Raw genomic sequence first — 21,642 nt, forward strand, 5'->3', positions numbered from 1 at the left:
GGAGGTATTTAAAACTGCCCTAAACCAGACAGAAAGTGGCCGCTCAGGTCCACTAACGCGGTCACGGGTTTTATTCAAAGAATCTGGTTCTGCTTTTTAACCCCCACCCCTCATCCCCTTCCTCCCTTACCTACACAGAGCGCAGCTTCACTCCCAAGCCCCGGGGCGAGACGGGCCGTTCTGGGGGCAGCCCGCGATCAGGCCCGCCCACACCCGGGGCTCTACCCGACTCCTGACCCTTTTGATCCCAACTCCCCAAACGCGGCATGAAAGGAGAGGGAGAGTCGGGCTGCTCCTGCCCCGCCCCACCAAGCCACCCCGCCCCGCGGCGCAGGTGTGAGCACCGCGTACACCCGGAGGCGGTCAAGGGGTACCTGGCGGGTCCGAGCCCAGCTGCTCTGGCCCCGCTCCGCGCGCTGTGCCGCCAAACCGGGCCACTGGCCCCGGCGAGCAGTGCGAGCCTGGTGCTGAGCGCGCATGCGCAGGCGTTGCCGCGCTCGCTCTCGCCTCACGCTGGGGGTGGGGGGATTACGGGGCTGGTACAGCGCGTGAGGGGGTGTCGGGAGCGCTCCGCTGCGCGCGCCGGGCGGCTGAGATAGGCCTACGGAGCCGGTCCTCGGGTCCGCTCCGGCTCCGGCCCCCGCCCTGCCAAGCTTGCGCATGCGTACGGCAGGCGGGAAAGTCCAGGTCGGGGCCGCGGATTTTGCTTGACGGGCGGGGAGATTCCGCCAGACCGGGGCGGTGCCCAGACAGGGGCCCCGGGCTGCCGGCGGCGATATATAGAGCGGCACACGGTGTGGCCGCTGCGTCTTGCGCGCGGCCCGGCCCAGCTTGTGTGAGTATAGCAGCCAGCGGCCACAACGCTGCAGGGGCGCTGCGCGCGTGGGTTCCGCGTCCGCTGGTAACTGTCTCAGGCGGCGGCGGCGGCAGGGGGGTGCGGGACGTGGAGGTAGGGGGTTAAACGGCTGAGTGGACCTGCGCCGCCATCTTGCGCGGAGGGCGGTGCCTCGCCCTGAGTGCAGGGTCCCGGGCTCCGAAACGGTAATTTGGGTGAACAGGGTCGGGGCTGGCCCTGGCGCGTTTTCACGTGTCTCGCAGCCGTGAGGAGCGGTTTGTGTCCCTTCCGGGGCGCTGACCTGAGCCGGGGGGTGACGCTGTGGTCGGGTGGCGGAGGGGGAGCCAAGTTAGTTTGTGTCCGTGAAAACAAGAAGAAGCCGTGTGGCGCCTTATAGATTAACAGACATTTCGTGGGCTTGAAAGCTAATGCTGCAAAATATCCACAGGGCTTGTCGTTACTGTGCTAACGGGCGAGGTTACGCTCACAGGGGATCCTGTGCCGACGTGTGTGCGTACATGGCCCTGCTCTGGGCAGGGGGCCGGACTCGATGACCTTCCCCAGGTCCCTTCCAGCCCACGGACTCAGTGATTCCGCACTCAGGGCTGGTGCCTTGTGGGTGGTGCTGTGAAATTTTAATTTAACCAGACTCCTGTGCTTATTCATCCACCACCCACCCTTAGTCTGCGCAATTGGCTGCAGTGTGTGGGAGCTGTTGGTGAATGTTTCCTATAATTATCCCCTTCTGACATTTTAAGCTTTCTTCCATTTTAAAGGTAGAAGATTTAAGAGTGTTTAAGAATTGGTGTAAGCGCCCAGTTGATTTTAAACTTTATTAAATGCCAAAAGTTGCTTTATGGGCAGGTGCACACTTGAGACATGGTTAACTGTAGGCAGTGCAGGTAGTCTTACTGAAAGAATGAGACCATTTGCTGTGGAAAGTTAAGCATATATGGTCATTGTAGGATCTGATGGGCTCATGTTTGTGTAGTTAAATAGCCAAAACTCATACACTGAGAAGATCTCGGCTGCTGTGTTTAAGTAAAAATATAATAACGTGCCTATGGAAATATTGAGATTAATCAAGCCCAAAAATGATTGTGAGGAACTTCAGGGTGACAAATTCAAACTTGATGAACAGTGTTTCCTCTAATTTTTTCCATTAGGGTACTGAATAGATTTTATGTGCACAGAAGTATGTGCATCACAAGTAGAAACACATGCTATGGCTGTGGGTGCTCTGCTAATCAGCTGTGCCACACATGAATCATTCCTGTCTGCCAGGGTGCTCAGCTTGCAGGGAATATGGCTGGTGAATATATTGTCTGATACATGTAAAGCAATGCTTACTGCAGGAAAAAAATCAAATTATTTATATAGCTTCTGAGATTCTAAGTTAATGATCTCAGCTCTATGCCATAGTACAGATTATGGCATTCCCTCATCTGGAATACAGGGCATAATCTCAAACAGATATTTGAAGTAGAGGGGATACAGAGAAGGCCAGTGAGAATGATCAAGGGCCTGGAAAAATACATGAGAGAGAGAGAGATACAAGAGTGTGGCCGTTTGTTTTATGGCATACCTACAAGGGTCACTCAAGGAAAGCTAAGGCAAATAACTGCAGTTTGAAGTCAGTGGACCTAAATTAGTGAGTGGGCTTTACCCAGGAGGATTAGGTGACAGCAACTAAGACAACTTCACTCCAGAATGGAAGCAAGCACCCCCATGATGAATTAATCCCCTTACATGCAGATGGTCTTCACACCTTCATTTATTTAACAGTAACTTTCCTGTTTGTCTCTTTATAGGCATGTTCTTAGAAAGGAGATGAATAAGCAGGATTTGGTGATGTTAGACTGGGGCATCTGTTTATTTCCTAACACAAGAACAAAAAAATATTAAAATTTGAATAAAAATATTTCCTTGTGAACTCTGGTACTTGCTGCCACAGCATACCATTGAGACAAAACATTTAACAAGGCTCAAGGAGAGATTGGCTGACAGTATGTGTTACAATAGTTGAGATAAGACTTGGAAAGGATATAAAACTTCAGGTTCTGGGCGTAAACCAGTCTCCAATTATTTAATAATCGGATTCAGTTCTTGTGCCCCATAACTGTCTACTGTGAAGCTTAATATAATTCCTCTGAAGCACTTGGTGTTGACAGCTGTTAGTCTGGTTACTGGACTAGCTGGGCCATTGTTCTGATCCTGTGTGGCAATTCCTGTGTTTCTAGAACATAAGCCTATAACCAGGGCCATTACTGGGTCAGACCAAAGGTCCATCTAGCCCAGCATCCTGTCTGCCAACAGTGGCAAGTGCAGGTGCCCCAGAGGGGGTGGACCGAAGACAATGATCAAGTGACTTGTCTCCTGCCATCCATCTTCAGCCTCTGACAAACAAGAGGCCAGGGACACCATTCCTAATCCCTGGCTAATAGCCTTCTATGGACTCAAACTTCATGACTAGCTGTTCTTTGAACTCTTTTTGTCCTAGCCTGAACAACCTGCTCTGGCAAGGACTTGCACAGGTTGACTGTGCGCTGTGTGAAAAAGAACTTTCTTTTATTAGTTTTAAACCTGCTACCCATTAATTTCATTTGGTGTTTTCTAGCTCTTATATTATGAGAACAAATAAATCACTTTTCTTTATTCACCTTCTCCACACTGCTCATGATTTTATGTACCTCCTATCATGTCTCCCCTCAGTCTCCTCTATTCTAGACTGAAAAGTCCCATCTCTTTTTAACTTCTCAAATGGGACCCCTTCTCCAAACCCCTAATCATTTTAGTTGCCCTTTTCTGAACCTTTTCTAATTCCAAAATATCTTTTTTGAGGTGAGAAGACCACATCTCTACACAGGATTTAAGGCATGGGCATACCATAATTTTATAAAGGGGCAGTAAAATATTCTTTGTATTATTTTCTATCCCTTTTTATAATTCCTAACAGCCTATTTGCTTTTTTGACTGCTGCTGTGCACTGGGTGGATGTTTTCAAAGAACTATCCATGATAACACCAAGATCTCTTTCCTGATTAGTTGTAGCTAAATTAGCCCCCATCATATTGAATGTATACTTGGGGTTATTTTTTCCAATGTGCATTACTTTACATTTATCCACATTAAGTTTCATTTTCCACTTTATTGCCCAGTCACTCAGTTTGGTGAGATCTTTTTGAAGTTCTTCACAGTCTGCTTTTGTCTTGACTATTTTGAATAGTTTAGTATCCTCTGCAAACTTTACGACCTTGCTACTTATCCCTTTCTCTAGATCACTTATAAATAAGTTGAACAGGATTGGTCCTAGGACTGACCCTTGGGGAACACCACACATTACCCTTCTCCATTCAGAAAATTTACCATTTACTCCTACCCTTTGTTTCCTGTTTTTTAACCAGTTCTTTCAAGTGGAAAGGAGCCAGGAGGCAGGCCGCTACCTGGTCCCCAGCTCCACTCCACTCCCTGGAGCCGGGAAACTGACCAGGGCTGGTGCCCTGGTCAGTTTCCTCGCTCCCAGGTGCTGCACAGGAAATTTGGCTTTGCAACCCCCATGTAAGTCAAGGGTCTGCTGTAAGATATTTCATACTGGTTTAAGTTTGGCGTGTGTCTGTTTAGGCTGAACCTCTAAACATAATTAAATCTCTAAAATAACAGAGGCATCTGAGTAGAATTTTTATATAGCTCAGGCTATTATCTGAATAGCCTATCTGCCAAATATTTAACTACTTGTGGAAATCACTTTTTTCCAAAATTTTCAGTACAGATGAACCATGTGGGAATACGATATAATGTCAGTATTTATGGTAGTGACCTTCCTTAACTATCATGAAACCTGCTGTCCAACCACTGAAAAAAGATTTGAGATTCTAGTTTAACATTTTATTATTTGAAATATATTGTAGATGACAGCTGTAACTATTATGCCTAACATATCTTGTTTTATAAGAAAAAAATCTCTCACTTCTGCTTTACAGGTTTTGACAGCGGAAAGGAATTGGATGTTTCAGACTTTAGATATTTACAATTTCTTCTTGTGAACGACAAATCTCAATATGGAGGCATAAGCCCCTTAAAAGGGACTTCAGTCTGAAATCTGGGAGGTAGTTTTGTGCACAGATAAAGAAACTATATAAAATTTAAAATATTTCTGTAATTATCAGTGTAAGTTCTGTTTATTTTATGAACATGGCCTACAGAGGTCTTTTTATTACTCTGTGTCTCATATTAGGATATTTTAACATGAAGTCATATATTTTTATTCAGTGTTGTGAGAGTGCAACTCTACCCAAGAAACCTGGTTAAGTCGATGTTGCCCCGTGCTATCTGTATTGTGTCATGGAAGAAAATACACTGGAGCCGTTACAAGACAATGGGTGTTTAGGATAAGTTGGTGGTGTCACCCACTGTGGTATACATAAGCAAGAATCATTCTTGACAGAACTATAGCTTGCCTATATGTAAGGCAGTTGAGTATAACCTTCAGTTTTTTTTGCTGTTTCTTGCATATATATTTGAGTGAGGATTGCTGAAACATTTTCTTTTGTTTTTGGCATTTTAATGATAGGTTATGATACTTTAGAAGTTTTGGGGCCATTCTGTTTGTGTCTGTTAACATCTCAGGTTATAATTTCAACAAATATGCAACACTTGATTCTCAATGACTGTGCAAGATGAAATAAACAATTTTAAACTGGAGCATGATCATAAGATGCATTGTCTTCAGTTTGTTGGCCACAGAGAATTGCAGTGGGAATTGGGTGTTTGGGCAGGCTCACCAATCTGACTTAAAGGTTCACGCCTTTCCGTTGGTCAACTTTTTAGTCCAGGGCAAAGTCTGCCCTGGGCTCGAGGTGGTTTTCAGAGTCTACAACAGTTATACAGGTAACAATGTTTAGCAGCACTTACGACATGTTTGTTATTGGCAGCATGGTGGTATTAAACTAGTAAACAAAAGATGCAAACTGATGTTAAGTACAGCCAATATCTGATTACAAACAAATGTACTTAATTAAGTAGGCTAATATAGCTCACTTAAGTAACTGCACTTATGATTTATTCTTCTGCTATGAGAGAAAATTGCCTTACTACCTCCTCTGGGTTGTCAGAGTTGAGACCTGCTGTACTGCACAGTCAATGAGGGAGATGTTATAGTAGTGAGTAGAATAAAGAGCTAAGACTTTGTAGATTTAAAGAGAGATTGGTACGAAGAGGGATCTAGGGATAATAAGACAGTACTCCGTCTGGTGTTAAGCACATCCTTGGTACTGTACCCACACATTTTTGCCAAATACAGCGAGGTGTTGCATATAATGGTCTGCCTCTTTGTGCTTAAATACTGATGCTAAATTAAACTTCCAACTCCTCAGAATTTTCTGAAAATGCCCCAAATTGATTGGTGACATTAAATTGGGGTCTCCCCTCTGACTGTACCCTTATGCATCAGTCCTTAAGGGTGGATTCTAGAGAAGGTCAGGAAAGCACCATTATCTGACCTTTAATTAAATCAGTTAGCCATAAGAGGCCCTTGCCCTGTTGACTATCACACCTTTCTGACCATAGCTGTATGTAAAAGCTTGAACACCTGCTAACCCAGAAAATCAACACAAACAGCTAAAAACTCATCAGTGTATTCTAATTTGATCTTAACTTTTCTTATAAGTATGGGGGGGGGGCGGAATTCCTTTGCAAAAAGCCCCCTTCTCCAGATTTTCCCTGAAGGTCTCTTTCCTTACTGCTAAAGAGACAGAAAAATAGGCTTCATTGTAACCTAAATTAACTAAACAGTAATGGTTGCTTAAGCTACATCGAGCTGGACAACTGGGAAGAACTAGCAGATGACTGCAGCAGATGGAGGCAGGGGTTACACAAGGGCCTTCAGAAGGGCGAGTTGAAGATCAGACAGCTAGTGGAGGAGAAGCGAGCGCACAGAAAGCACAATAAGGACTTGCCAGACACCCACTACATCTGCAAGAGATGCAACAAGGGCTGTCACTCTCGTGTGGGTCTTTATAGTCACAATAGACGCTGTAAATGAAGTCCTCAATTGAAACTTTAAAGGGCGCGATCCATAGTCTATGCAGACTGAAGGATGCCTACTAATGGTTGCTTAAGCTATATAAGATTAATATAATACATATAAATAAAATCAAAAGCCTTAATCAAAATGATATGCTCCTATAAGCTAGTAAAGGCTAAAAGTTTTACCCATTTTAGTTTCTTTATTGGGGTGGATTTTGATCAACCTTACTCTTTTTTTTTTTTTTCCCCCCATACCTTTTCCTCCTAAACTCCATCTGCATAGAGTGGCCATTGGCTGGCTGGCTGTGAGATTAGAAGTACAGTACACTAAGGAAAATGTGACGTATTGTGACAGAGTCCATTGATGTACTTTTAGAGTGTTGAGCTTGTAGCTTCTCCATTGAAAGCAATTGTTCAAGTTAAAATAAAAGTAGGACTTCCCAGTTACATCGTCTGTTTATGACTCATCGCTAATTGCTTTCACAAATGTGTTGAATATTACAAACCAAAATGTTTCACTTTCAGGTCCTCACTTTTATTTGGCCTGGGAGTTATTCAAAATCACCTCCATGCACAAAACTACCTCCCAGAGAGAGACTTGTCCCATTCTTCCATAATATTTCATTATGAACATAGTGGAAAGCAGCTCATTCCTGGCTAATCTGATGAATAACAGCGCTGTGTGTGAACTGAAGTATGAGCTGTCGTGCGAACTCTACAGAATGTCCACGTTTTCTACTTTCCCTCTCAATGTGCCAATATCTGAAAGGAGTCTTGCCCGGGCTGGGTTTTATTACACTGGTGTGAAAGATAAAGTTAAATGCTACAGTTGTGGCCTGATGTTGGATAACTGGAAAAAAGGTGACAGTGCTATTGAAAAACATAAACAGCTCTATCCTAGCTGCAACTTTATTCAGAATTGGTTTTCGGTTAGTAATCTTGGATCATCCTCTCATTCAGCTTTTTCACCTCCAGCCACAATAAACAGTCTTTCACCCCCTTTGCATTCCATAACCATTCCTGCAAGCTTAGGACAAATTGGTTATTTCAGTACTGCTTTCTCCAGTCTTCCTCTTGAACCAGTAGCTTCCAGGGCAGTTGAGGACCCATCACACCTCAGAGCACACTTTTATAATCCTGCAATGAGCACAGAAGATGCAAGATTGCATACTTTTCAGGCCTGGCCCCTGACCTTTCTATCACCAAGAGATCTGGCAAAAGCTGGATTTTACTACATTGGACCAGCAGACAAAGTTGCTTGCTTTACCTGTGGGGGACAACTGAGTAACTGGGAACCAAAAGATAATGCCATGTCAGAGCACCGGCGATATTTTCCTAACTGCCCTTTTGTGGAAAATCAAACTAGAGATCAACAAATATTTAGCATTTCTAACCAGAGCATGCAAACCCATGTGGCTCGTGTTAAAACATTCATAAACTGGCCAACAAGAATTCCAGTTCGACCTGAACAGCTCGCATCTGCTGGGTTTTATTACGTAGGTAAGAAAAGTTAACCCTTCTAATGACTTAGTTTATGTTTTAGAACTTGCTAAGCAATGGCATGTGTGAACATTTGTTAAATAATTTGTAAACTTGCTTTTTTAAAGGTCGTAATGATGATGTCAAATGTTTTTGCTGTGATGGTGGATTAAGATGTTGGGAGTCTGGAGATGATCCATGGATTGAGCATGCTAAATGGTTTCCAAGGTAACTAGTTAAAAAGCTCTGTAAAGGGGAGGAAATAGGACAATGCACTGACATACTTTCCAATGTAGTTTTACCTTGACATTTGTCAGTGGGAGCAGAGTTAGGCCAATACTGTGTGCTTTTAAAACCATCTGTACAAGAGGGCTTTTTTATGTTTTAAGATGAAAAGAATTGAGTGAATATCTCTATAGATGAATCATGTGACTACTTCCTCATGGGGAAGTACCGACACTAATAACTAGGGTATGAGTGTGATTTTTTTTTTTTTTTTTTTTTTTTTTAAAAAGTGCTAGATTTCCATTGTAAATCTCCCCATGTGCTAATTAACGTTAAATAGCTTTCATGCAGTTGAAAACAGTTCAGGAAAAATAGTTCAAATTGGACAGGTTTGTGTGCTGATCTTTGATACAAAGTTTACCATGAGCTGTTAAGCTAAATTCCAAATCTGGCTTTATGCCTAATTCCTTGGTTGTGTTCCCCATTATTTTCTTTAATCCATGTATTCTTGAGTAAAAAAAAAAATTGTTTGTTTTACTAGGGCAAAGTTGAGGACAAGTTTTAAAACTCTGTAGACACCTGAGTAATTGAGGGTTTGGGGAGGAAGATTGGCTGAGTTTAAAAGCTGTTGAGGCAGTATGCCTAACCGGTGTTCATTACTGAATGCTGTGGTATTGATAAGGTCACATTTGTGTCAGATAAATACACAAACTGGGCCATGTTAAGGTGATTCAGAAAAGCATCATCCTGCAAAAAGGATACCTGAGTATGTGCTAAAGTTCCATTGAAGTCCCCACGACTTATACACATACTTAAAAGTTAAGCACATGATTAAGTGCTGCTCTGAGTGTGGTGGTGTAGGCTGCTTATTCTGTAAGATTCCTGACTAGTCATATGAGAAACAAATGTAATTTGGCATTTATATTCTGTTGATGTTTTAGGTGTGAATATCTACTGAAAATAAAAGGGAGAGAATTTGTCAATCAGATTCAGGCAAGATTTCCCCATCTCCTTGAACAGGTAAACTGAAATTTTTATGTAACTTTCTGGTTGCTAGTATTAGCATTAGACAGTGGTACATAACTCTCCTCCTCTCACTTGTTGTTTTCCTGATACTGCTTTAATATCTGACAGGTAAGAGTTTTCAGTTTGATAGTTCATGTAAGGACGGCTTTACATGAACATGGGCAGAATCGATTCTAAATGGTCTTCAGAATTGACTCTTCACACAGTTTGCATGAACAATTTATTTTTTGAGAACTGATATTGAAAATAGATCAGGTAATATTGGAACAAAATCATCTGAAGAGTGCTACAGCCATTTAAGATCCAACCTTGTGACCTTTTGTCAGGCTATCAGAGCTCTAGATGTTGAATGTCAAGAAGGAAGTTCTAATTATACAAGGCTTAGTGACATGCAGATCAGAAATTTGTTCTGGATTCCTCACTTTTAGGACTTAGATGTTTGTAACAAGGTACTTTTGCATAAGCACAAGGCATAATGTCATTTCGCAGAGAAAATCTTGTGTTAGCAGACAATGGATTTAATCTAGTACGTATTCTTAGGATTTACTAACACTTATATCATCCTATCTACAAATACTTCATTTAAGGCTCTTTGAGGTAAAATTCTTAATTGCAGTCTGTGGGGATGGCCTATTGATGGACAGACTAGCACCATGACTGGGGGCTCGTAAATGCGACAGTAACTTCATTATTTGCACCATTATTTTTGTGGGAGAGGATGCAGTGGAATTATTAGTCTTGTATGCAAAAGAAAAGGATGCTGACTGGTTTTTAATATTGCTTCTTTGCATTCCATAGCTTTTGTCAACTTCAGATACTCCTGTGGATGAAAGTGTGGATCCATCAAGTATGTACATTTTAGTTACTTTTCTGAGGGGTAGTCACGTTCATCTGTTTCAGCAAAAACAAGGAGTCTGGTGGCACTTTAAAGACAAAAAAACTTATTCGGGTCCATGGGGCACAGGCTTTTGTGAGAAACTCAGTAGATTCTTGTTGCAGTCTGTTTGTTTTTTGAAATTTTTGCATGAGAATGGTAACTTGCAAATCAGAAAACTCAGTGGATTTCCTGGAGGCTGCTGAGCTGTAATTCATATGCAGATTTAACACTAGGGAGCCAAGGACTCAACTGACACCTGGCGTGGGTGCTACATTTCTGCTGTTTTTGTTTTTGCTGTGTTTGTTACAGAGGTAATTTTTCCCATTTAGTTTCTCCCACCTTCTCACCTACACCAACTACAAAAATGGACACCGCTACCTCTGACTTTAGTAGCACTGATGTCACACTCCCTTTTCTGTGTAGTTCCCAGGGCTGGGGCTTGGGCTACACAGGACCAGTGTATTTCAGCCCCAGCCCTGGGAACTACATGTGTATACCATCTTTTTTTCCTGGCTTCAGCATCTGAGGAAGTGAGTTGTATCTCACAACAGATTATGCTCTAGCACTTCAATAAATTTAACGTTTTTAAAAGTGCCATTGGACTCCTTGTTGATTTTATATTTTAGCTAGTATCTTTCATGCTACGTAGACTTCCAGCATGCATATATACTACTGTAAGTTTAAACAGAACTTTTGTATGTATGTATGTATGCTTTCCAAAATTATCTTAAGCACTTCATAGCATTTTAGAAGCACCAGCTTGGCCTGCTTCCCAACAAGTTAAACCTTTTTTTTCTTTTTCCCCTGCTTATCGCTTGAATAGTATACTTAAATGTCACTGAGATGTCTGAAATGTTATATTATAATTGTCCTTTCTAGCTTGTTACCAGAGATCTTTCTCATTCCTTCATAGCTTTCCAATACAACTAGGGATTTGCATGAATACTAAGAGTTTGCCTCTGTGTGGTTTCTAACTGGTCTCAGGTGCATCATTGATTCCATGGGTTTCTATTAGAGTAACCCAAGTTATAGTGCACTCTCTTACCAGAGCTCTTTAGAGAGTGTTGTGATTATACAGGGCACCTGCAGCCCTACCTTGCTGGGGGCCTGCAGCTGTGCCAGCACCTGGAGAAATGGGCAGCAGTAGCAAAAGGAGGAGGAATGACCAGGCCAGCTTGGGGACATATGGACAAACTGCAGCCATTCACTTAGCTTCCTCTGTATCCATAGAGTTGCTTTTCTTCAGTGGAATAGCCCAGTATGATGACAGTGTTGTCTGTTAGCATCCTCTCCTGATGCAGGGAGATGACTCATATTTTCAGCTATTATACTCACTTTAGCTAGGTGCCATGTAAACAGTGACCAATAGTATCAGAGAGGCAGTGGTGTTAGTCTGTATCTTCAAGAAGAAGTCCTGTGGCGTCTTATAGACTAACAGATATTTTGGAGCATAAGCTTTTGTGGGCAAAGACCTGCTTCATCACAGTGGAACTGTAACCTTTCTTATTAATGCAGTTCAGAACTTTGTACTGTATGAAAAGGTGGTAATTCCATAACTTTTTACCATCTTTTTTTTTCATTTCTAATCTTATGATGTTCAGTATTGGAGTGACCTCTGGATTTCTCCTGCTTTTGCTAGTTTAAATTGGATCTTTGTTGTAACAAAGCTTTTTGTTCACGTCACTCTAATAAAATGCCAGATAGTTCTAAATTGAAATCTTGGAGCTTTTAAAGATCAGGCCCATTTCATTAAATAATGATTTATACTAAATTTCACTTTTATATACTGAAGGTGCTAGAAATAACTAACATTTTCAAATCAGCTGCAATATCTCTTCTCTCCCTCCTTGTTTCTTTCGAGTAGGTATTAATTGTGAACCTGCAGAAAGCCGTTCAGAAGATTCAATCATGATGAACACTCCAGTGGTTAAAGCTGCCTTGGAAATGGGATTTAATAGAAGACTGATAAAGCAGACAGTTCAGAGTAAAATCTTAGCGACTGAGGAAAATTACAAGACAATCAGTGATCTTGTGTCTGATCTGCTTACTGCAGAAGAAGAAAAGTGGGAGGAGGAGAAACAGAGACAGTCTGAAGAAGTGGCATCAGGTATGAATAGGGTACTAATAATACACTTACCTTCTTGGTTCTGTTGTAGTCTGAATTTGGTCTAATTTTGGGGGCACTGTATTCATGAGCTTTGATCTTTATTTCCTTTTAAAAAAAAGTTAACACTATCACCAATATGGAAGTTAAGCATCAGTTCTACAATTGTCCTTAAAATGGTGCACAACTGACTTCATTGGGGCTCCATATGGTCCATGAGTCTAACTATGCAATTCTTCTTTGCAGGGTTACAAGTAATATTTTGTCCATATACCTTTATGTTTTCATAGGTCCATCATGTAAGCCAAAGAGCTGAATCTTGTTTAGTAAAACTTCCACCAAATAAAAGTTAGTATAACTTTTAGATCTCTTGAAGCTAAAACTGGTCAGCTCTGTTACTTCTGTAAGCACTGAGCAATAATAAAAACATCGTGATAAATATACAGGACACTGTTTAACTTCAAGGAGTAATTTAAAAATACCTATAGTTAGCAGTTTCTGACAAAATCAGCCCTAAGGCGCTTAAGCTAATTCCTAAGGCGGTCTTAGAACTACTGGTTTGTCTTCAAGAGCTATGGAGGACAAGAGCTCCCAGAGTTGCAAAGAAGAAAGTTACTGTGTTTTCCCACCTTTAGGAAGAGGAAACACTGAGGACTTGGAGAAGCATAGACCAGTCAGCCTAACTTGAATACTTGGAAAGCTGCTGGAACAAATTAGTAAACAGCCATTTTGTATGGCCTTGGAGAATAATAGGGTGAAGCTTGTTGAAACATACCAAACCAAGTTCCCCCATCCTCTTTTTGAGTAGGGTTACTGGCCAAGTGAATTATTGGGGTGGATATAATGGTAGGTCTTGATTTGGTTTTGGGCTTTTTTAAAAGTATGGCTTTTAACAGTGCTGTATGACATTCTCATAAGTAAACTAAGGAGGTGTGGTCGAGGTTAGTGGCTTCCCACCTGTTTACATGAGTGAGTCTGTAAACTTCTAGTGGAGGTATAGGTCCCTTTGGAAATCTTGGACATAATCTTTGGACTCCCAGGGATCTGCAGCCCCCGGGTTGACAGTTACTGGTCTAGATAAAATTACTGTATAACTTGGGCAAACTGGCTGATAGTTAATCTAGGTATGGTCTTTCAGTGCTTTGTTACCAAACTGAGAGGATGCATCTAGTTGGACTGCACAGGGGTCAGTCCTTAGTCAAGTGCTGGTTAATATTTTCATCAACACCTTGGATAATGGGGCGGAGAATAAACTTCTGATGTTTTCAGATGATACCAAGCTGAGAGAGTGTGCTGGCATTTCAGAAGATCAGATCAGATTAGAATTCAAAATTACCTCAACAGACTTGGAGAAGAGTTTTCAAATCTACAAAATGAAATGAATGCACTTAAATTAAATCCCCATTTACAAAATGGGGAATAGCTGGCTGGGTGGAAAATCTGCAGGGAAAGATCTGGGTGTTAAGGGGTCGCAAAGTGAATGATTTAACAATGTGATGCAGTTGTGAAAAAGGCTAGTAGACTTACAGTGTGTTTTAAAGATGTGAGAGGTATGTTTTCTGCTCAGCTTGGCTCTTATGTGGCCTCAGCTGAAACATTGCCCAGTTTGGGACACAGTATTTCAAGATAGGTAAGGACAAGTTAGAGTGCAGTGGATGCATAAAAAGTCTTGGAAAAATTGGTTAATGAGGGAAGTTTGTGTGTTTCAAGGGCCATGTTTCACCTTCAAGTTGAAAAATGGGAGGGGACGGAGACAATACTGATAAATAGCCTTTACCATATTGCAAGACCGTTTGGTTTTTATGAAGAGGGCAGAGGCCAGATGTTCGGCATGTCCGCTAAGTAGGGGAAGAAGTAATGGGCTTAATCTGCAGTGAGGGAGGCCTGCATTAGATGTTAGGGAAAAAATGTTAGTTAAGTAGTGGAATGTTTTGATCTTACTTCATTTCAGTAGGGTGAATTAGATGACCTTCCTGCTTCTGATTCTTGAATATTTGCTTTTCATTTTTCATGCCTGTGAGGTTTTGCATTTAGTTTTGAAACTTGTGGAAAAACAGTAAGAGCCATGACTTAATTTCTGTAGTACACCATATTAGGTAGTGTTGTGTATGTCATCCTGACTCTCTGTATGCCAACAACTACGATGTCACAACATGGGGTATCCCTAGCATTTAAACACACAGTAAAAATTAGACAGATACATGCTGGAAATTTATAAATTACAGTTGGACAATAAGGTGTTTCAGTGTGTGCACTGAGTGTTCTGTGTTCCTTGGGTCTTACCCACACATACCAGTATCCTTATGGGGTCCCCCCCAAATATTTAGCCCATCCAGAATCAACTGTGTTTTTGACTGGCAGTGACACGTACAGGCCTTTGGGTCTCTCCATTCCACTTGTGCAATAAATATATCTTTCAGTGGTGTAAGTTGGGAATTGTATGATGTGGCTTCGCCTCTTGGAGGAGAAAGGGGGACTTCATAAACTTCACTTTACTCAAACTACTTGTCTGCCTTTAATGTGGTATGCAGTGTTTTCAGTAATACACCATAATTGCTGACATGGAGTGGAATGAAAAGAATCAATACCTCTTGTAACTGATGTGCTATTAAGTTATTAGTAACAATGCAACTTAAAATCTTGTAACTTACTGCATTTTTTTTCTTCTTGAATTTAAGATGACCTGTCCTTAATCCGGAAGAATCGAATGGCTTTGTTTCAGCATTTGACATGTGTGCTTCCTATCCTGGAGAGTTTACTGTCAGCCAAAGTGATAACTGAACTTGAACATGACGTTATTAAACAAAAAACCCAAATGCAATTGCAAGCAAGGGAACTGATTGATACAGTTTTAGTGAAAGGAAATGCAGCAGCCCTCATATTCCGAAACTGCCTACGAGAGTGTGATCCTGTATTGTACAAAGATTTATTTGGTGAGTTTTACAGACAGATCTACTTTGAAAGGAAATTTGTTTTTAAATTTTTTTCCTAAATCTGATGAGCTTTATTTTCTTGGTAATATCTAGAGCCCCATGCATCTATAAATTTGGTAACTTCATATATGGGTATACATGGATATAAAGTGGATACCTGCACTGCTATTTTTTCTCTCACTCACTCACTCACTCACACAAAGAGAGAGAGAGAGCATGTTCTTGAACACGTGTTTCAGGCAGTTTTGTCTGCATCTACTGACGCCTGTTAGTGGTACTGGCATTTTGCTACTTTTCACTGGCATGGTTCCCACAAAAGCCCAGGAGCTCTGCAGATAAAAAGTTCATAGCCATGCAGGGCTCTCAGAGGTGTGGTAGTAAAGAAGTATGCAAATTCTACTGGAGTATTGCTAATACCAGTGACTAAAATGTGTTTTTGTCATTTTAGTTAACAAAAGCATCAAGTATGTCCCAACAGAAGACACATCAGGTAAATTTTTCCATTTTATTCATTTGTATGGTCAGGGAAACAGGTTCTCAAACATCTTTTTTTTTTTCCCTCCCCTCTCTCTCTTTATGATGGTCCATATTTTGTGGTGTAATCCATACCATTTGAGGGGTTGTCACCACCTGACTTGTGACCTTGAGTGCTTCACTGTTCTGCTGTTTGTTGCTCCCAAACAGAATAACAAAATGCAAGCTATTCTGAGTGATTGTGTGCACATAGCTGCATCCCCCACTAATAGATTCTGGCACCACAGCCACCAAACACTCCAGTCACACTTTGGTTTCCATCAGCCTTGGTTACTATCAGAGTGATCCCAGCAAAATCCCAGTCCTAACTTTTTTTCTCAAAAATCTCTCATACGTTGTGCAGTCTTTTTCCTGGGCAGTTGTGATGTGAATATTCAACAGTTTTTGCTGCTTTAACTAGTTACCTATCAGATCAGTTTTAAATTCAACAATGTTTTATTCTTGAATCCAAAGCAAATCAAGCTTATTTAACTAAAAAAGTCTTAAGCAAGTATTATAAGACAGTAAGTCAGAAATAGTTACAAGAGAAACAGATACTCCCTTTCTAGTAGCTAAAACTTAACAAGCTAAAAGTAAAATCGTTACCATATCATATCCCCAACATGGCTGACCAGATTCTTAGGTCAAGATCTCCCACGTTAAAGTCAAAGGGCTGGTTCTTAGGAAAGAGGGGTCACCAGCTTGGGATGGCTTTTTAAAAAAAAAAAACAAAAAAAAAACCAAAACTCGCTTTCATAATCTAGTCAGCCTTTTAAATGCATTTTCCTGAGGGTTACTCTTAAATAAAGCTTATTCCAGTTCTGAGGGGGGAAACTTGGAGTCTCATGGGTCATGTCTACACAGCAGCCTTACTCTGAAACGAGGTGTTCCTGACTAAGGCTGCTACACGCAAAAATGCACTTAGCTATTTCAAAATACATTAAGAACATAAGAACAGCCATACTGGGTCAGACCAAAGGTCAATCCAGCCCAGTATCCTGTCTGCCGACAGTGGCCTGTGCCAGGTGCCCCAGAGGAGGTGAACCGAAGACAATGATCAAGCGATTTGTCTCCTGCCATCTGTCTCCAGCCTTTGACTAAAGGCAAGGGGCACCATACTTTACCTTGGCTATTAGCCATTTATGGACCTAACCTCCAAAAATTTATCAAGCTCTTTTTTAAACTCCACTAGCCTGCTGGCCTTCACAGTCTCTTCCGGCAAGGAGTTCCACAGGTTGACTGTGCGCTGTGTGAAGAAATTTTTTTATTAGTTTTGAACCTAGTACCCATTAATTTCATTTGGTGTCCTCTAGTTCTTATATTATGGGAACAAGTAAATAACTTTCCAATATTCACTTTCTCCACACCGTTCATGATTTTATATACCTCTATCGTATCGCCCCTCACTCTCCTCTCTTCTAGACTGAAAAGTCCCAGTCTCTCTAGCCTCTCCTCATATGGGACCCTTTCCAAACCCTTAATCATTTTAGTTGCCCTTTTCTGAACTTTTTCTGACGCCAGTATATCTTTTTTGAGGTGAGGGGACCACATCTGCACACAGTACTCAAGATGTGGGCGTACCATAGTTTAATATAGGGGAAGTATGATATTCTTCGTCTTATTCTTTATCCCTTTTTTAATAATTCCTGATATCCTATTTGCTTTACTGAGTGCTGCTGCACACTGTGTGGATGTTTTCAGAGAACTATCCACTATAATTCCAAGATCCCTTTCCTAATCTGTTGTATCTAAATTTGCCCCCATCACATTGTATGTATACTTGGGGTTATTTTTCCCAATGTGCATTACCTTACACTTACCCATGTTAAATTTCATTTGCTATTTTGCTGCCCAGTCACTCAGTTTGCTGAGATCATTGTCTACATACAGGCACTATTTGGAAATAGGTGGTATTCCTTGTAGAATGAGGGCTACCAATTTCAAAATAAGTTGTCATGTAGATGCAAGGATAGTTATTTCAAAATATGCTGCGTAGACATACCCATGGGCCATGTCTACACTACACCAATCTTTCAAAAGATGATCTTCTGGAAGATCCTTTGAAAGATCGTGTCCACACACAAAAAAGCAGATCAAAAGATGGATCCACTCTTTTGATAGTGTCCATACAACCCCTGCCCTTTCAAAAGAATGGGCAAGGATTGACAAATCTGGTGCCATGAGGACTGCTCCCTCAGGGAAAAAATGGGCCTGCAGAGCATCTACACATGCTTCTTTTTTTTTTCCTAAAGAAGCTTTTGAAAGGAGGTGCTCTTCCTGATCTGGGAAGGGAAGAGGGCTTCTGGAAGAAGAGCCGCATTCTTTAGGTTTCAGATTGAGAGAGCGCCTCTTGCGTCTGGAGGCTCTGTGCCCTTTCAAAAAAGGGCCTGATCTTTCCAAAAGACCTTGCTAGAGTAGATGCAGCCATACTGAAAGTCCATATTGTTGCTTGCTGAAAAATGAGATCAATCTGTTCCTGCAACCCTATGTTGTCAAGTGGCCATTCTTTGGAAGGTGATTGCCAGTCATCTTCAACTTATGACACAAATCATTGGCATGTCTTTAATCTATCAGAAATTGATTTATCCTCTCCCCAGGCTTGTCTGGTAAACACAATTGTAGTAGTAATTTCTGTAACTCTTGTTATGCATTTCAGATGTACATTACACACACACTAAAGATCATTATGGCATTCATTTTTAAATGATTCCTCATGAGGCATATTTTTACAACTATTATTCATATCCCTGTCATTTCAATAGTGTAGGGTGTCTTTGGTCCAAGGCACCAGTCACTTTTGCTTTCCTCAATCACAACACATTTTGTGTTCATTTAATATAAATACTTCCTGTGTGCTTTAGTGCTGAAAATGGCTGCCACCAACAGGGGGATATCCAAAGTGCACAGAGCTTCTAAAATTCGCATTATATAATTGTTTTGAGGTATACACATTAGGCAACTTAAGAACAACAGCATTTGATCTCTGCTGACTACCTCATTGCCTGTCTGTGCTTCCCACTTCTGTCCTGCCTGTCACTTCCCTCTCATCTCCCAAGTTCCTGGATCTAGAAAACGTTTTTCCTTTTCCTGTCTCTTCAGTCATCTCCTTATGGAATGATTTATAAATTGGAAATACTGGGTGGCAGTCCTACTGAATGTTGTTGCTTTCCTGCCTCTAATCAGAATGCCCCAGAGTTTTGGAGTTTGAAGATCTCTGGTGTTAAACAGAATCTTTTTTTTTCCCTTTTCTGTTTTCAGGGCTGCCCTTGGAAGAACAACTGAGAAGACTGCAGGAGGAAAGAACCTGTAAAGTTTGCATGGACAAAGAAGTTTCTATTGTATTTATTCCATGTGGTCATTTAGTGGTGTGCAAAGAGTGTGCACCTTCCCTTAGAAAATGCCCTATTTGCAGGGGGACAATAAAGGGTACAGTTCGTACGTTTCTTTCCTGAAGAGAGAAACCCCCTACAAGAGGCTTCTCATCTTCCTCCTCATCCTAGCAGTGCTCAGGGTTAACCCAGTGATTATGTTAAGAATGGAAATCAGTAGCAAAAGAAGATAATTATAAGTTATTTGCTTAAAGTGGCTTATGGAGTAAGTGAACTGTTGTGTGAACATGTAGGCCTTAATGCTGACAAAGATTTCTTTTCGCGTGGAACCCATGTAATTATAAAAAAGATGGTAAAATAAGACCTATTGTTTTTGTGAAGTAATTTTTTGAAAATCTTAGGGAGTGAAGGAGAAATCTAATAAACATGGCTTTGTCCTAATTTAAAAACAAATTGTTTACTAGCGAAGCATTTTGTTCTAATACATTTAATTGTAAGTCTCTTACATAACTGAAGCATTTTCACAAGATTTACATAGGAGTGATGCTTGTAAGACTACCATCCTCTACTTCAGCTGCTTTGGTTGCCTCGAGGTTTTCTTTTTTTAAAAAACAAAAACCTACAACATACCTCAAAAGTCTGTTCTGTAAATGTGTGTATAATATATGAAAAGAGCATTAAAGTGTTTTCAGTGAATTTAAGTGAGAACTTTTATTTAATACAAAGTGTTCTCAAAGTTAGCTTAAAGTTTTTTGTATAGGTTCGTAAGATAACAGACGTGTTTGTGAACTGTATTAGTTTGTAGTGTGTATTGTTTGTTTTCTTGCTTTTTATATATCACTTTTCCTTGCAAAAGTAATTTGCTTTAGTTCTTTATTCAAAATTGACTGTTGCACTTAAATGTAGACAAATACTGCAGCTATTACACACACTCCTATAACAAAAACGAAAAAGCAGTCCAGTAGCACTTAGACTAACAAAATTATTAGGTGATGAGCTTTCGTGGGACAGACCCAGTTCTTCAGACCATAGCCATGCCAGAACAGACTCAATATTTAAGGCACAGAGAACCAAAAATAGTAATCAAGGTTGACAAATCAGAAAAATATTATCAAGGTGAGCAAATCAGAGAATAGAGGGGTGGGGGAGGAGGAGTCAAGACTGAGTTCCCTATCATGGATGGGAACTGAAGCAGGGGAATATTAATGATTGTACTGTGATTAATACTGCTCCTTGCAAAAAGTGCCAGTTGACAGCAGGCCACCCCCCATACCAACAGGGTCATCAGTTCAGCTTCATCCCTTCTGTCTGCCTCTCCCTCATGAAGAAGAAAATGTTCCTAACGGAGGGGCAGCCCTAGAACTTGCTCCTCTGACCTGGGGGAGGAATTGAAGTCCTTGTATAGGGCTAGCATTTGTGAACATAGAAATGAGGCAGTTGGACAATAGTAGTTGTGTCCTTTAAGATTATGAGAATAATTACAGGTAATCAAAGTTTCTTTGGGATATGTGGTTCTATATTTGCATCCCACTGAGAATTGCACACGTGTCATGGGCCTGTAGCTGGAGCTTTTGGAAGTAATTCTGTTTGGTAGTTCATGCACATGCCTGGTGCCAGTGACCTTTCTGAAGAGGATCCTGTCTTGACTGGCCAGTGACAGAAGCTTTAGAGGCAGTGAAGAGAAAAGTGAACGATCACTTCTGTCATTCACCCTGAGCAAGGAGTTGCATATTTTGTCTAATAACCTGTGGTCTTGCCCTGGGCAATAAAGGGCATGTTGGGTTGTCAGCATTTCTATCTCTTCTTATGCTAAAGAGCTGTGAAGGGGAAGGCAGGTAAGTTTAGAATACAGATAGGAACCCATGTCTAAGAACTGAAGGTTCCTAGGTATGGGTTCCTATCTGTAATTTAAATACAAATGAGGGGTGGGGGCAAGTAACTCCCCCCCTACCCACCTAAGTGAGGTTTCCTGTGATATTCCACTGAGGGTGATAGACAATAGCTGGGTGGAAGTACTAGGTTCAAGGAGACTGAAATGGAGTACTGGTGCTGCAAATAAGCATCTGTCACAGACTCATGCACTAGAGCATAGTGCATGGAAAAGGTGTGTACTGACTTCCACAAATCACCTTACATAAGTCTGGGAGGAAAACATTGAGTGTAGCTGTTCTTCTGGAATAGGCCCAACTCCCTTAAGGTGGGGATCATTTGCTACTTGATAGCAGTGAATGATGTACTTTGAAACCCACTAGGACATTTTTCTGGGTGGAAATGGCTTGTTTCATTGTCTCTGCTCT

At 41.2% G+C, this 21,642-nt stretch overlaps 1 protein-coding gene across 2 annotated transcripts; it reads left to right on the forward strand.

The window, feature by feature from the left end:
• The first annotated feature begins 608 nt into the window (after positions 1–608).
• On the forward strand, positions 609–19,798 carry LOC142007962 (inhibitor of apoptosis protein-like). Of its 2 annotated transcripts, XM_074984663.1 has the most exons (10): positions 609–835; positions 4,816–5,002; positions 7,385–8,359; positions 8,467–8,566; positions 9,505–9,583; positions 10,388–10,436; positions 12,331–12,573; positions 15,249–15,503; positions 15,952–15,993; positions 19,275–19,798. In XM_074984663.1, exons 3-10 carry the CDS (start codon positions 7,486–7,488, stop codon positions 19,466–19,468), a joined length of 1,836 nt encoding a protein of 611 aa, XP_074840764.1. In that variant the 5' UTR covers positions 609–835; positions 4,816–5,002; positions 7,385–7,485; the 3' UTR covers positions 19,469–19,798. The 2 variants fall into 2 exon arrangements, with proteins under 2 accessions (XP_074840764.1, XP_074840771.1); XM_074984670.1 differs by lacking the exon at positions 4,816–5,002.
• The last annotated feature ends 1,844 nt before the right edge of the window (positions 19,799–21,642 follow it).

Source organism: Carettochelys insculpta, chromosome 1, assembly GCF_033958435.1.
Source record: "Carettochelys insculpta isolate YL-2023 chromosome 1, ASM3395843v1, whole genome shotgun sequence".
In the NCBI taxonomy this organism is placed as follows: domain Eukaryota; kingdom Metazoa; phylum Chordata; order Testudines; family Carettochelyidae; genus Carettochelys; species Carettochelys insculpta.

Bases quoted from the DNA above. Each gene is read 5' to 3' on its own strand.
- LOC142007962 (XM_074984663.1), top strand. From the start codon at position 7,486: ATGAACATAGTGGAAAGCAGCTCATTCCTGGCTAATCTGATGAATAAC. The intron at 12,574-15,248 runs GTATGAATAGGG...CTTGAATTTAAG, and splicing joins GTCTGAAGAAGTGGCATCAG to ATGACCTGTCCTTAATCCGG. The intron at 15,994-19,274 runs GTAAATTTTTCC...TTCTGTTTTCAG, and splicing joins CCCAACAGAAGACACATCAG to GGCTGCCCTTGGAAGAACAA.